Consider the following 16,812-nt stretch of genomic DNA (forward strand, 5'->3'; position numbering starts at 1 on the left):
ACCCATGCACACAGGCTCATGATACCCCCAGAGGAAAGCCTGAAAGAGGGTTAGGAGTTAGAGAGCTTTGAATGGGTGGGTTGGGGGAAAGTAGGCCGTGGCTGTGCTCTGGGAAGATGGTTCTGGCTGGATGGGAGGAGACTGGAGGGCAAGGAGAGGTTATTAGGGCCCAGGACCAGGGGGCTATGAGGAGATGCTCCTGCCTAACTGGAGTTGGGCCTCAGGGAGGGGGCTTGCTGACCCAGGCTCAGGAGGAGGCCACCTGTGCTTCCTCTTCAGGTGCCTCAGTCCCAGGCTCAGGGGAGGCAGGGCAGTGTGACCCAGAGGAGGTGTCGAGTGGCATTTGATTTATTCCTTATTCCTGGTTAGTCACCGAGGTCCTTGGAGACGGCTTTTTCCTCAGTCCTGTGCTTATAACCTGTAGCAGCGAGTCTCTGTCCTTCTTTCTCCTTATACGGCCAGGGAAAGGGACTTGGGGAGTTCTGCCCAGGGTGACACGGAGCTGGCTCAGGACATAGTTTGGGAACCAGGACTTTGAAGCTGTTTGTTTACTCAAATAGTCTCTCTTTATTTCCAAGCAATGTTCCGTTGCCGCCTGTGGTTGTGCCGAGGCCACGGTGAGTGGGAACGGGCAGAGCAGGCCCCAGAGCTGGAAGGCACTAGGACAGCATCCAGCCCAGGCCTCCTTTCACAGGTGGGGAAACTGAGGATGAGAGAAGGAATGGGACTAGCCCAAGGCCACGGGCCAGGTTAGTGGCAGAGCTGGGCTGGAGCTGCGGTATCCTGGCGGCACTGATGGTTGGGTGGGAGAGACCCTGTGGGCCCCGAGGGAGCTGCAGGTTCGGCCCAGGCCAAGCAGCCGTCTCCACATACGGCTTCTCTGCTGCTCTCACCTCCCCCTCCAGACTCCTCACAGAGCTGCCCTTCCCCAGGACCCACAGGGTGCAGAGGGGCCCTGCCCCCAGGACAGACAAGGCCTGGGGTGAGCCCCACAAATGAGAATATGTACAGTGTCTGGGGGTACTGTCCTGATTCCCCACTTTTTATTCCAATATTTGACAATGAGTATGTGCTTAATATTTTGAAGAGAAGTGAAAGAAGGTAGACTGTGCTGTCTTTTTTTCCCAGGCTGGATGATTTGCGTCTGGCTTTTTTTACTCAACATTGTGAGTGTATCAGTTATCTGTAGCTGTATAACAAATTATCTCCAAATATAGGGACTTAAACAGCCTCAGAGTCCTGACATAAAACAGTAAACATGTATTTGCTCACCATTTCTGAGGGCCAGGAGTCCAGGAGCAGTGTGGCTGGCTGGCTTCACCCAGAGGGCATGATCTGTGGTGGAGGAACTGCTTTCATGAAGGCTCTGTCACAGTGTGGGCAGGAAACCTCCGCCCCTTGCCATGTGAACCCAGCCTAGGGTTGTTGGAGTGTCCTCACAATATGGCAGCTAACGTCTCCCAGAGTGAGCGAGCCGAGGCAGAGAAAAAAGAGAGCCTCAAATGCCTTTTTTGTTTTTTTTTTTGAGATGGAGCCTCGTTCTGTCGCCCAGGCTGGAGTGCAATGGCATGATCTCCATTCACCGCAACCTCCACCTCCTGGGTTCAAGCGATTCTCCTGCCTCAGCCTCCAGAGTAGCTGGGATTACTGGCATGTGCCACCACGCCTGGCTAATTTTTTGTTTTTTCAGTAGAAACGGGGTTTCACCATGTTGGCCAAGCTGGTCTTGAACTCCTGACCTTGTGATCCGCTCACCTCGACCTCCCAAAGTGCTGGGATTATAGGCATGAGCCACTGCACCCAGCCTGCCTCAAATGCCTTTTATGACCCCACCTCAGAAGTTACACAGAGTCATTTCCACCATATTCTGTTTATTAACAGTGAGTCACAAAGCACAACCCACACTTGAGGGGAGGGAAATCAGCACCACCTTTGGGAGGGAGGAGGATCAAAGAATTCTACAGATATTAAGTCATCAGAGTAAGAATTATCTATATTATTTTGTGTCACAGCAGTTGTCCAGAAAGACCTCTGTAACTAGCAAAGCTACCCAAGGATGGAACAGGTACCTCAAAGCAGGAGAAGCTCCCATCCTGGGGGTGTGTAAACAGCTGGAGATGGAAGGAATTTTCATGTCAATTAGGGTTTGGGATTCTGGAGTTGGACAACAGAATTCCCAGGGCTCCTTTCTGTTGTGATTTGAAGTATTCCCAGTTGTCCATATCATCTGGGAATAGCCAGAATTGGCCCCATCAAATATCCAACATGAGCTTCTTGATGTTCCTGGTGCTTCTGGCCAGAATGGGGGCCTCAGAGCCACCAGCTCCAGGATACAGCTTGTAACACCTAAGGTATTGGTTGGTGGTTTTGTTCAAGAGCAAATCTGATCTCTTTCTCACCAGATGAGTAATGCTCTGTGGTGGTAAAGGTGTGAGGACACACAGCATCACACACGGCTGAAGGATTTCTATATCCTTTTGGCAGAGCAGACTCAATTGTAATTCGAAAGCACCTATCTTTCACCCAGCAGTTCTGCGTCTCCGTAGGGAGCCTGAAGTATACCCACTCCCTCCCCTACCACTGCCATGTTGTTTGTAACAGGTAAAAACAGAAGTAACCTAAATATCCATCTATCCATTGGCATCCTGTGAAGCCAATAGAAGGAATAAACTCATTCTCTATGTACCGACTTGGAAAAAGCGCTGAAAAAAATTAAATGAAAAAGGCGGGCTGGACGTGACAGCTCATGCCTGTAATCCCAGCACTTTGGGAGGCCAAAGAGGGAGATCACCAGAGACCAGGAGTTCAAGACCAGTCTGGTCAACATAGCAAAACCCCATCTCTATTAAAAAAAAAAAAAAAAAGAAAGAAAGAAAGAAATTAGCCAGCCATGGTGACACATGCTTATAGTGCTAGCTATTTGGGAGGCTGAAACAAGAGGATCACTGGAGCCCAGGAGCTGAAGGCTGTAATGAGCTATGATTGCCCTGCTTTGCACTACTGTACTCTAGCCTGGGCAACAGAGTGAGACCCTGTCTCTAAAATAAATAAATAAAAAAAAAATAAAATGAAAAATCCAAGTTGGAGTACAATGAGTATAGCATGAATTCATTTAAAGAAGAAACAAATACCACAAAACAAAATCCCAGGGATGCAGACAGGTTGAATAGGAGCAATGCATGTCAAGGGGCTTTGTACTCTATACACCCTTTTGCAGAGGCAGCCCTTGAAATCTCTGGTAGCCCCTTTACTCAGGGGAGACCAGTACTTTCTGAGATGAACCCATCCTGAGTTTTAGCAGGGCATTTCCAGCAAGTGACCTCAAGGAGAGGCCAGGCTTCCTGCTAACTGGGGAAGGTGGGCGAGGGAGCTGCCAGTTCCTTCTTGGGGCCTCAGATGGTTGCTGTACCAGCTCCAGGACAAAATGGCCAGATTCCAGGGCTGTGCTGAGTCCTCCGAGGACAGACCTGACCTCTTCCTGGCATTCTTAGGAGCCTTGCCAGAGGGGCTGGTGGAGTTTCACCAGTGTCTCTCTGCCTGCCATGGCCAGCTTTCTGAGCCCAGTCTGAACCCAGATGAGCTCTAGTGAACTCAGAATACCTGGGGGGAGTTCTCCATCAAGAGTCTCAGCTACAATTCATGCTTGCCCATTGGGATGCTGGGCTGATATCTACTCTGTCCCTCCCAAGCACATTTGTATTTCCTCCATTCTATTCAATTCTGCACACCTCGACTGAGAGAAACTGGGTAGTATGTCCTACCCAGAGCTCATGTTCTACAGCAGCACTGTTCGATAGAACTTTCTGTGATGATGATGATGTTCCCTATCTGCACTGACCAACATGGTAGTCTCTAGCTAGCGGCTGTTTGTTTGTTTTTGTTTTTGTAGTGACGAGTTTTCTCTATGTTGCCCACCCAGGTTGGTCTCAAACTCCTGGTCTCAAGTGATCCTCCTGCCTCAGCTTCCCAAAGTGCTGGGATTATAGGTGTGAGCCACTGCACCCAGCCACCAGTAGCTATCAAGCACTAGAAATGTGGCTAATAGGACTGAGGAAGTGAACTATCCGTCGTTTCATTTTCATTATTTAGATGTATAGAGCCACATTGCGGTTAGTAGCCACTGTCTTGGACAGTACAGTTCTAATTGGCGAGGCAGATTAGAGCCAAGTGACCCAAGTAAGGCAGATGGACTGTGTTAGGTGTAGGGAGAGACATCCAATGTGCACTTGAGTGTGGTATGGGGAGAGATATTTCCTGGGGTCAGGATCAGGAAAAGCCTCCTGGGGGAGGGGGAATTTGCAGTGCATGTTAAAGCACTAGGGATATACAAACAGGTGCATACAGGGAGGCTAAGAGCATTCCACATGGAGTCACATGAGCTTTTAGGAGTAGACCTCTGTCTGCACCAGGTACTATGTATCGGACTGCCAGAGATAAACAGGCTTTGTAAGGAACAAGAGAGAGAAGGAAAGCAAGGAATCATCTGTAAGGCCCTGGAGTGCCCGGCTGAGGAGGTGGGGCTCTGTCCTGTTGGCTTAGTGAGGGAATGAACTGAAATCGTGCAAGTGGGCACAAGGCAGGACCTGGAACACAGTAAACAGCAGCAGCTCTTGGCAGTGGGGAGCCTTTAGAGGTGGTTGTGTATTTCTGTTTGGTTTCTATTTCTGTTTTTTTTTTTTTTTTTTAATTAAACTTTTTAAATTTGGAGATAATTGCAGACTAGTATACGGTTGTAACAAATAAAACAGAGGGGCCAGGTGTGGTGGCTCACACCTGTAATTGTAGCACTTCTGGAGGCAGAGATGGGTAGATCACTTGAGGCCAGGAGTTTGAGACCAGCCTGGCCAACGTGGCAAAATCTCACCTCTACTAAAAATATAAAAAATTAGTTGCATGTGGTAGTACGTGCTTGTAGTCCCGGCTACTCAGGAGGCTGAGGCAGGAGAATTGCTTGAACCTGGGAGGCAGAGGCTGCACTGAGCTGAGATTGTACCACTGCACTCCAGCCTGGGCAACAGAGTGAGACTCTGTCTCAGAAAAACAAAAGAAAGGAAAGGGAAAGAAAGGGCTTTGTGCTCTGCACGAAGCATCAGCTTTGCACAGACAGCCCTCGAAATCTCTGGTAGCCCCTTCACTCCGGGGAGACCAGTACTTTCTGAGACTAGCCCATCCAGAGTTTTAGCAGGGCATTTCCAGCAAGTGACCTCAAGGAGAGGCCTTGAGATCTTTCTTTCTCAAGAAAGAAAGAGAGAGAGAGGGAGAGAGGGAGACGGAGAGAGGCAAGGAAGGAAGGAAGGAGAAATAATACAGGGAGATCCCTTGTACTCTGCAGTTTTGGTGGGAACTGTAGTTTTGTGTCACAGCAAGTATAGTAACATTGATACAGTCAAGATACAAAATATTTCCATCACAAGGATCTCTCGTGTTCCCTTTCCAAGCTCACTTGTCTCTTCCTCCTGCCTCCTTAACCCTAGGCAACCACTAACCTGTTTTCCATTTTAATATTTTGTCACTTCAAGAATTATATATGTATAATGTTATATAAGTGAAATCATATACTATGTAGCCATTTTGGACTGGCTTTTTTTCCACTTGGCATAATTCTATGGAGATTCATCCAAATTGTTGCATGTACCAACAGTTTGCCCTTTTTCACTGGTGAGTAGTAGTCCATGGTGTGGAGGTACCATGGTTTGTTTGACCATTCACCTGTTGAAGGATGTCTGGGTTGTTTCCAGGTTTGTCTGTTACCTATAAAGCTGCTATAAACATTCCTGTACAGATTTTATGTAAACATATGTTTTTATTTCTCTGGGATAAATACCCAGGAGTACAAACTGCATTTTAAGAAACTGCTCAGCTCTTGTGCACAATGACTGTGGCATTTTCTAGACCCACCAGTAATTTATGAGTGAACCAGTTTCTCTACACCCTTACCCATGTTTGCTGTTGTCGCTAATATTTATTCTAGAGATTTTGATAGGTATATAGTGATATCTCATTGTGATTTTGATTTGCATTTCTGTGATAATGATGCTGAACATCTTGTCATGTGAATATTTCCAATATGCACATCTTCTTCAGTCAATGTCTCTTCATATCTTGTCCCCATTTTCTAACTGGATTGATTTTTTTTTCCACTGTGGAGTATTTTCTAATTGACATCTACTTCACATACCACACAATTCATCCTTTTAAAAGGTACAATTCAGTGGGTTTTGATGTATTCACAAGGTTCTGTAACCATCACCACTATCTAATTCTAGAAAATTTTTATCACTCAAAAAAGAAACTCCATGCTCATTAGCTCTCATTCTGCTTGTATCCCCTTTCACTAACCTCCTTTCCATCACTACGAATTTGCCTAATCTAGACATTTCATAGCAGTGGAATCATACGATATATGGCCTTTGCGTCTGGCTTCTTTCATTTAGCATAATGTTTTCCAGGGTCATTTATATTGCATAACAGCACATATCAGAACTTTATTCCCTTTTTAGCTGAGTAATCACTCCATTGTTAAGGATCTACCACATTGTGTGTATCCATTCATCAGCTGATGGACATTTGGGATGTTTCTGCTTTTGGCTATTCTGAATAATGCTGTTTGTTATGAGCATTCATTAACAAGTTTTTGTGTGGACTTACGTTTTTATTTATTTTCCACCTAGAAGCAGAATTGCTTGGTATATGGTAGCTCTATGTTTAACTTTCTGAGAAACTGCCAAACTGTGTTTCAAAGCAGGAGCACCATTTTATATTCCCACCAGCAATGTCTGAGGGTGCCACTTTCTCCACATTCTTATCAACACTTGTTATTGTCTGTCTTTTCCATTATCGTCATCTTAGCATGTGTGAAGTGGAATCTTGTGGTTCAATTTGCATTTTCTGAATTGATGATGAGCACCTTTTTGTACATTTATTTGACATTTTTTATCTTCTTCACAGAAAATGTCTATTCAAATCCTTTGCTCATTTATGAATTGCTATTTGTGATTTTACTGTTGAGTTCTAATAGTCTTCAATATTCATAATTAAATCCTCTATCCACCAGATATTTTAAAAATATCAATACAAAATATTTTCTCATTCTTTGTGTTGTCTTTTCACTCTTTTGATAGTGTCTTTTGAAGCACAAATGTTTTAAATTTTGATGAAGTGTAACATGTATTTTTTCTTTTGTTGTTTGTGCTTTAGGTGTCACATCTAAAAAATTATTGTCAAGGTCACAAAAACTTACACCTATGTTTTCATCATAGTTTCATAGTTTTAGCACTCACATTTACGCCTTCATCCATTTTGAGTTTTTACATATTGTGTTTAGTGTCTAAATTCGTTCTTTTGCATGTGGATATCCAGTTGTCTCATCACCATTTCTTGAGAAGACAATTTTTTTTCCCACTGGATTGTCTTGATGTCCTTTTTGAAAAGCAATTGTCTATAGATGTATGGATTTATTTCTGGACTCTCAATTCTATTTATCCACATAGCTGCCTTATGCCAGTACCACAAAGTCTTAATTACTGTAGCTTTGTAGTAATTTTGAAATCAGGAAATGTGAATTCTCTAACTTTGTCCCTCTTTTTCAAGATTGTTTTGGCTATTCTGGGTTCCTTTCATTTTCATGTGAATTTTAGGATCAGCTTGTCTATTTCTGGAAAAAAAAAAAAAAGGAAGCTGGAGTTTTGATAAGGATGGCATTGACTCTTTTGATCAATTTGGTAATATTACAATATTAACAATATTAAGTCTTCTCATCCATGAAGACAATATCCATGGGATCTTTTTATATTTATTTAGGTCTTCTTTATGTATTTCAGTGTTGTTTTGTAGTTTTCAGTATATGTCTTTACTACTTTTGTTAGAAATTAATCTAACAAAAAAAAAAAGTTAGAATTAGCATTCTATTCTTTTTGGCCAAGTGCAGTGGCTTGCACCTGTAATCCCAGAACTTTGGCCAAGGCAGGCAGATCACCTGAGGTCAGAAGTTTGAGACCAGCCTGGCCAACATAGCAAAACCCTATCTCTACTAAAAATACAAAAATTTAGCCAGGCATGGTGGCACAACTTGTAATCCCAGCCACTCGGGAGGCTGAGGCAGGAAAATCACTTGAACCCAAGAGGCAGAGGTTGCAGTGAGCCAAGTTCGCATCACTGCACTCCAGCCTGGGCAACACGAATAAGACTGTCTAAAAGGAATAAGTATTTTGTAAGACTCTGTCTCAAAAAAAAAAAGAATTAATATTTTTTATGTTATTACAAATTGAATTATTCTCTCAGGTTCATTTTCAGATTGCTTATTGCCAGTGTATAGAAATACAACTGATTTTTACATATTGATCTTATATCCTGTAATTCTGCTGAACTTGCTAATTTTATGTAGAAATGTGTATGCCTTAGAATTTTCTAGATATTACATTATATCATCTGCAAATACAGATAGTTTTACTTTGTCCTTTTCTGTCTGGATGCATTTTATTTATTTTTCTTGCTGAATTATCTTGTCTGGACCCCCCCCCCCAACCCCCCAAGTAAAATGTTGGTGAAAGCAAACATCCTTATCTTGTTCCTAATCTTGGTGGGGGGGGGAAGCTTTCAGTCTAACCGTTAAGTATGATGTTAGCTTTCTGTCTTTTACAACCTGTTTAAGATTATATTTATGTTTTATTATTTTATTATATATGGTAATAGAAAATCCAAACAATACAATAAGATATAAAGGACAAAACAAAAACTTTTTCTCCAAATCCCAGCATTGTCAATATCCTTCAAAGTTTTTTCTCTGTATTATGTATGTAAATGGAAAATATAGATAACTTTACATACAAATAGTCTATTTTGTGACCAGGTTTTTTTTTTTCTCCATTCAATATTGGTTCATGGCTATCTTTCCATGCTTATGACCAAAGATTTGCACCATCATTTTAGAGCTGCCCACATCCTATTTAGTAAGGTTGAACTATCATTTATCTGAGCAACTTTCTCTTCATTAATTCTTTTATTTTTTATTTTTTGGAGACAGAGTCTTGCTCTGTTGACCAGGCTGGAGGGCAGTGGCGCAATCTCGACTCAACTGCAAACTCCGCCTCCCAGGTTCAAGCGATTCTGCCTCAGCCTCCTGAGATAGCTGGGATGGCAGGTGCCCGCTACCACACCCAGCTAATTTTTTTGTATTTTTAATAGAGACAGGGTTTCACCATGTTGCCCGGGTGGTCTCAAACTCCTCAGCTCAGGCAATCTGCCTGCGTTGGCCTCCCAAAGTGCTAGGATAACACGCATGAGCCACTGTGCCTGGCCTCTTAATTAATTCTTATTTCCCTTTTCCTCCCACTATTATAACTGAGACTGTGATGAACATCCTCATCATATCCTTCCCAACATTGTTAGATCTTTCCGATTTTTCTTTCTGATTTTTTTTTATATCTTTGTCAGATGATCACTATAGATTTGGGAACAGGGAACTATTAATAATGTGATCAGAATTGGGCTTCAGAAAGCTAACTTTGGCATTCTCAACTTACCATGTGATCTTGGGAAAACCCTTGTTCCTTCTCTGGGCCTCAATATTTTCATTAATAGTTTGAAGAGGCCGGGCGCGGTGGCTCAAGCCTGTAATCCCAGCACTTTGGGAGGCCGAGGCGGGTGGATCATGAGGTCAAGAGATCGAGACCATCCTGGTCAACATGGTGAAACCCCGTCTCTACTAAAAATACAAAAAATTAGCTGGGCATGGTGGTGCGTGCCTATAGTCCCAGCTACTCAGGAGGCTGAGGCAGGAGAATTGCCTGAACCCAGGAGGCGGAGGTTGCGGTGAGCCAAGATCGCGCCATTGCATTCCAGCCTGGGTAACATGAGTGAAACTCCATCTCAAAAAAAAAAAAAAATAGTTTGAAGAGACTAAATTACTGGTTATCAAACTTGGCTGCATATTGAAATCTCCTGGGAAGATTTTAAAAACACAGCCATCAAGAGTCCCACTCCCCAGAGATTCTGATTCAGATAGTATGGGGTGTAGCCTGAACAGCAGGATTTTTAAAGTCTCCTTAGGACTAGATGAGATTGAAGGTCCTCCAAATATTTTTCTGTTGTGGAGCTCTTGCTTGGGCACCTGCTCAGAGAAAGATTTTTGTAAAGCAGTGAAAAGATGTATTCTTGGCATCCAGCAGACCTGAGTTTGAATTCCAGGGCATTTGCTCCTGGCCGTGTGACCTTTCGACTTCTCTAAACTTCCACTGGCTAAAATCCCCTCCCACTACTCAAGAGTTTCTGCAGGTAGAGGGCGTTTAGGCACCGTACACGTGGAATGAGTGGTGATTATTGTTTTTTGTGTTGTTTTTTTCTTTTACCAAAGAGCCAGCCCCTGGGCAACAAAGTGGAAATGGAGATCGTGAGCATGTTGGAAAAAAACGCAACGCTTCTTAAATTTGGCTACCACTTTACCCAGCAGGGGCCCCGGCTTCGGGCATCCAACGCAATGATGAACAACAATGACCTTGGTGAGTAGAAACATGCTCCCTGCCCTGCCCAAATGCCTGTTACTCCCTCCACCCGTGCTGGGGATGTCAGGGAAAATTCCGTAGATACCTCTCCAAGTCTTCTTTAACCTTGATTTTCACATTGATCGCATCTTCTTGTTTTCTGTGTTTGTGCCTCATCTCCACCCTGGACTATGAGCTCCTTGACTTCAGGAGCTAAGACTCGGTCCTCTCCTCCTCAAAGCACAACTCAACACAGGCCAGGGCCAGAGCACACATAAGCGTGTTAGCAGAAGGAAATGAAATTTGGGAGGGCATAAGGCCCCTAGGAGTATTTTCCTCTTCTGAATAACCTTCTCTGAACTCATAGCATCCTCTCCAGGTCATACAGTTCAGATTTAGCCCCAAATCCCAAAGCTACCTTCCAATATGACTACCAAAATCCTTGGCCTAGGAGACTTCACATTGATTTTAAGGTAAAAGTTGGAAATGTCAACATCATAGTAAAGTAAAAATAGGGTATATTAATTTAATCTCAATTAAAGGCATAGTTTTTTTTTCTGAAATGAGAAATGATTATGAAGGAAACATTTCCAGGAAATTTTTAAAAAGAAAGAAAATTTAAGAAAAAATATCACAACATTGTTTGATGATGAACACCTGTCATATACCTGTATGAACAAATAGGTATATGTCAACTGAATGAAAAGTTGAAGCAGTCACGATCTTACTCACAGATGCCAGTTGTTCACAAGTTCTGTGTAGTTATTGCTTATGTATATTCCTGCTGGCTGCCAAAAAAGCATTTGATATAGCATTCAACAAAGGGAGCATGACTGACAGGGCTGTAGGGAAACCAGAGGGGAAAAAAATAAGAAAAGCAGTAGGTCTCTATCATTAACATGAATGATGATTATATTTAGACTTGAGTTTCCTAGAACCGAGGCAGGAGGAAGCCAAACCAAGTTACAGTATTCTCATCACAGAAGAGAAGGAAGCATAATGAGTTTGAAAATTTTAAAAAACTTCTTTTTGGGATTAAATTATGATATAAGTATGTGTTTTAAAGGACAATGTCTTCTGTGAGCTTCTCATCAGATTCAAACCTGCTCTACGCAATAGTTTCCAACCCTCAATAAAATGCAAACAGCCTAATATGAATGCTCCACTCAAAGTATGTCACTTCCTGGTGATTTATGTGAGGCCAGCTCACTACCTGGAAGCCCTTGAAGAATGGAGATGAGCGTGTAGGGGTGTATGCTCAAGGTAGATGTGCACAGACCCCACATGCATAGATAACCACAGAACTCACACGCTCACACGCTTTAGATCGAATTATTCAATTCCACAGACATGTACCAAAGTTCTGTAGGTTCCTGCTTGTAAGGATGTCACAGCCCAGGGGCTATTCATTCATTGCTTACTTCAAATGCCACTACTTTCTAGAGCCTCAGGTTTGGAAAAGCCCATTATTTAAAATGTGCACAAAGTCTTGGTTTATCGGAAGTATCCTTACTTGAAATAAAATGAGAACGAACATACATAACTAAGAATCATAATTATTATATCATATCACAGATGTCATAGCTAAACTGAATTGTTGGAGACGGCCAGCAATGAAACCTCTGTTGGCTCAGCTGTGACCTGGCTGCAGTACCAGCACTGAGAAGCTTTGAGTTTCTATTCTTTATGCAATAATCTCACATTTTTTCCCTCACAGTTAGGTTTCTTATGTGCCCCTTCATGCCTATCTCTGGGCTAATCCAGTTTCTGTCCTCTGCCATGACAGTCTGGAGGTCTTGTTTCTGGGGGTAGAGGCTCTAGATGAGCAGAGGTCACAGGTGCTGCAGGGGGATACCAGAATCATCTAGGAGTTGGACAAAATGGCCTTTGAAAACTCTCCCAGTCCTGTGAATCTGAGAGTCCAAAATTCAGGCCTGACTCCCATTGCCAAGAACTTTCAGAGGCCATTGTAAGAATGTAAAATGCTAGACCAGAAGGACTTAGAGCTTATCCCTCCAACTCCCTTAGAAAGAAACTGGAGCCTGGGGTACGGCTAGAGGGGGCTAGGCAGCTGCTCAGTCAGGCCACACCAGTTGTCAGAGACAGCAAGCATTTTCTGGGCAACTTTTGTGTGTGTAAGACTGTGCTAGGTGATATCAGAGGTAGCAGACAGGCTACCTCTGACTCAAGAAGCTTTACAACATTTTAGGGGGAAAAAAAGACTCAAAGGCATGCCTAAAAATTCAAGAATGCCTACAAATTCTATCTAAACAAAGCGAGGAAATGATTTATAGAGACAAAGGCCAGTTTGGCAAAGCATCCTGGTTGGGGAGGGGCTTTAGCCCTGCCTTGAAAGGAAGAGATAGGTTGATGGAGGAGGTCAGGAGGCATTCCTCTGGGGGTTCTAGAAGTATTAGGAAGGGATGCTGGGGGTACAAAGGAGAGACAGAAGGATCTAAAAGGATTGGAGGAACTGTTAGAAGGAAATAGACCTCAAAGGAAAAATAGGAGTTCACAAAGAAGGAAGGGAAAGACATTCCAAGCAGAGGAAACAGCATGAGCAAAGGCAGGACAGTTGAAAGCATATGGGATGTTCACAAGGAATGGGACTGCGGAGGTGTTTGGGCGGCTGCAGCCCAAGGCCTTTAATGTCAAGCTCAGGAGCCTGGCAGTGGAAGCAGGTGGGAAACAGGAACCGTGACAGTTTCCTGGACGGTGATGCCAGGTGATAAAAATGGGCCTCTGGGCTACCCCAGGGAACTGTGGGCAACTGCTCCCTTGGGGTTTCCTACAGAAGGAATTAGAGATGAATCATCTCAGTGATTACAGGGAACAGAGTTCTACTTGGTGATGTAGGATCTCTGGCTTTAAAATGAAGTTTGCGGCCATCTGCTAATTTTTGTAAGAGAAATGTTTGTTTATGGTAGTGCATCAGGTTCCTCCTAACTTTACAACAGATCATTGCATCCTATGTTAATGCCACAATGAAGCAGACAGGCTTCGTGTTTTCCAACTGAATATTTGTATCATAAAAGCCCCCTGCCAGCTCCTCCTCCTCAGGACTGAGGCTGTTCGCAGGCCTGCCAGCAGGGAGCACGGATTGGGAAGGGAGCAGGCCTCTCAGGCCTCCTGCTCACTTTGACCTGCCTCTGCTGGCCCTTGGCCCATGGCTGGGGCCTCTGCAGTACTTGGGCTCCTCCTTGGGGGACGTTCAGTCCCCAAGGCTATGGTGACAGCAACTGGCTCTGCAGACAGGCAGTATGCCTGGGATGCATCCTGACCACTTCTGGATATTTACCCAAAATATTTAAAATTGTGTGTCTTTGGTTCTCCCCACCCTGTGCACCAAGCTCTACAGAGTGTTCTGTGAATGTGAGGTGCCAGGGAGGGGCCACGCTGTGGATCCCATCTGCGTTTTCCCACAGCAATACCTCAGATGACTGTCATCTCCACACTATTTATAGCAAAGAGCCAGGCCAAGCATGGCATTCTGGTCCTCCAAATCTGCCACTGCAGCGCTCTCCACTTAGCAAAATCTGAATTGCAGCCTCTGAGGTAAGACAGTTGTATGGGTTGGGGTATCATGTGAAGGGAGAATAACGTGTTTAAAAGCAGAAAACTTCCCTTCTTGGGAAAGTCACCATTTTACAGTATTCTCAGGGAAGACTTTTGCAGCAAGCAACCCAGACACAGCACATGGCGAAGCAATTTCTAAAACACTGTATTGCCAGTTGACAATTTGTAACTGTATATATTTACCTGATACAAAGTGCTGTTATGATTTAAGTGAATTAGCATATCATCACCTCAAATACTTTTTTGTGGTAAGAACGTTTATTTTTAGCAGTTTTGAAATGTATAATATACTATTATTAGCTATATTCACCATGCTGTGTAATAGATCTTTAAAAAAACAACTTGTTTTGTCCAACTGAGATTTTTGTAGCCTGTGGCCATTATCATCTCCCTATTCCTCCACCTCCAGCTTCCGTAATGATGATTTGACTCCCTGCTCCTATGAGTTCGATTGTTTTAGATTCCACATATAATTGATCTTTCTGTGCCTGGCTTATTTCACTTAGTATAATGTTCTCCCATTCCATTCATGTGGCTGCAAATGAACAAATTTCATTTTTTTAAATGACAACTGAATAGTATTCCATTGTGCATACACCCCACAGTTTCTTTATCCATTCTTGGTGATAGACACTTAGGTTGATTTCATATTTTGGCTATTGTGAATGATGCTGCAATGAACATGGAGTGAAGCATCTTTTCAGCTGATTTTAAATATTTTAGATAAATATCCAGAAGTGGGATTGCTGGATCCCAAATCAGTTTCATCATAGTCCCCCAAACCTATCTCAGAAAAGGAAGGCAGACACGGTGGCTCACTCCTGTAATACTAGCACTTTGGGAGGCTGAGGTGGGTGGATCACCTGAGGTCAGGAGTTCGAGAGCAGCTTGGCCAACATGGTGATACCCCATCTCTACTAAAAATACAAAAAAATTTGCTGGGTGTGGTGGCGAGTGCCTGTGATCCCAGCTATTCAGGAGCCTGAGGTAGGAGAATTGCTTGAACGTGGGAGGCGGAGGTTGCAGTGAGCCAAGACGACGCCACTGCACTCCAGCCTGGATGATAAGAACAAAACTCTGTCTAAAAAAAGAAAAGAAAAGAAAAGGCTACTCCTTTTCTCACAGCCACCCAAGCCAGAAATCTGAGCCTGTTCCTAGATGCTGCTCCCACCCCAGCCAGCCAGTCACCTCCCTGCCAATCCCAGTGTCCTGCCGCATGTTGAGCCCTTGTCACTCTCATCTCCTCCAACGTCCTCAGGCCCCCAGCTCCTCCAGGGCAGGCACCCCAGCACTCATCCCAAGTCTCCTTCCAAAGCTTGCCTCATCACTCCTCCACTTAGAACCCTGACCAGACTCCCGTTGCTCTCAGTTAGGCCCCTTGACGTGACTACCAAGTCTCTTAATAATATCTGACTCTTACATGGCACTTACTGTGTGTCAGAGACTGTTCTGAACACTTTGGCTCATGAGCTCATGTAGTCCTCCCCACGACCAGGTGAGACAGGGGCCATTATTATCCACACTTTACAGAAGGAAACAGAAGTCTGGAGAAGTAGGTAACTAATGTTACCCACAGTCTGTGGGCGGGACCGGGATTTGAACTGACAATCTGGCCCCAGTGCCTATGCACTATACATTGGGAAATGGTCCCATCAGGAGGTCATCTCTTGACATCCCCAAGAAGCCATCCTTTCGCCATGTTAGTACCATTCCAGGTACCTTAAGTGCCCCCAAGTGACCAAGGAAAAAGCTTACCCTTAGAGGGTGGTTACTCCCAGTGCCCCCACCTTCCCATTCTCTACCTTTTCCGTTTAAAATCCCATCCTCTTCCTTTTTCTTGTTTAAGACCTGTTACCTGCCATCCTGGGAAGATCTGAGCACTTCATTCTTTATGCCTCTTATACCTCAGAGATCTGCCAGGCATCTCTAATATTTCATATTTATCAAACAGTAGTTCTCAAACATTGCATGTCTTGGTCCCTGTTATGCTGTGTCTTTAGTTCTGATTCTTGTGCTTGGCACACAGCACTCAGTACATGCTGCTGAATATTTAAATGAATAGGAAGTGCTTTCCAAAAACATGATGGAAATGTTCAAATTTGGCAAGAAGTGGCAGAGGAGTTCAAGCAGCAGATGGTGGTTGGTCCGGACGACTGGAGAGCCCTTCTGGCTTTCACAATAAAAGGAGTCTCTGGCTCTTGCGATAAGCAGTGAGGAGTTTTTTAAAGAAAGTAAAGAGCAGACAGAATTGAAGGAGGATATTGGGAGACCCAGCTTTTACTCTCAGTTTTGTGACTTATTCATAACTTGGCAAGTTATGGAAGTAATGGAAAAAGGCAAGAACGACATTCTGAGATGATCAGAATGTTCAACTTCTTGGGGGTAAATGTGGGGGGACAAAAACCAAAACCCAAAGAGGACAAGAGGTTTGCCCAATGTGCCCACAGAGTTTAATGAACCAGACTTTTCAGCACCTCCATGGTAGCTGTGCAGGCATGCCCAGCAGGGCCGTCCTCATTGCCTCACTGGAGCCCCTCCCTCGTCACTCTTCCAGTTAGAACCAACTGGGCTCCTGTTGCTCTCAGTTAGCCCCTTGACGTGACTCCCAAGTCTGTTAATAATAGCTGACTCTTACAAGGCACTTACTGTGTGTCAGAGCCTGTTCTGAACACTTCCCATCTCACCAGCTCATGCAGTCCGTCTTCTCTAGACCTTCCTGTAAAGTGTGGATGATAATAGCAACCAGTCATCTCACCTG

At 44.0% G+C, this 16,812-nt stretch overlaps 1 protein-coding gene across 2 annotated transcripts in view; it reads left to right on the forward strand.

Annotated features, from left to right (window-relative positions):
• Positions 1 to 16,812, forward strand: part of TMOD1 (tropomodulin 1) — a 91,381-nt gene that overhangs the window by 70,915 nt on the left and 3,654 nt on the right. For both annotated transcript variants that reach the window (XM_032240146.1, XM_032240145.1), the window contains exon 9: positions 10,352 to 10,496. In XM_032240146.1, coding sequence (XP_032096037.1) covers positions 10,352 to 10,496 — 145 coding nt within the window. The remainder of the gene's footprint in view (positions 1 to 10,351; positions 10,497 to 16,812) is intronic.

The sequence above is a fragment of the Sapajus apella genome, unplaced genomic scaffold, assembly GCF_009761245.1.
Source record: "Sapajus apella isolate SASKATOON/1434 unplaced genomic scaffold, GSC_monkey_1.0 scaffold46, whole genome shotgun sequence".
NCBI classification, from domain to species: domain Eukaryota; kingdom Metazoa; phylum Chordata; class Mammalia; order Primates; family Cebidae; genus Sapajus; species Sapajus apella.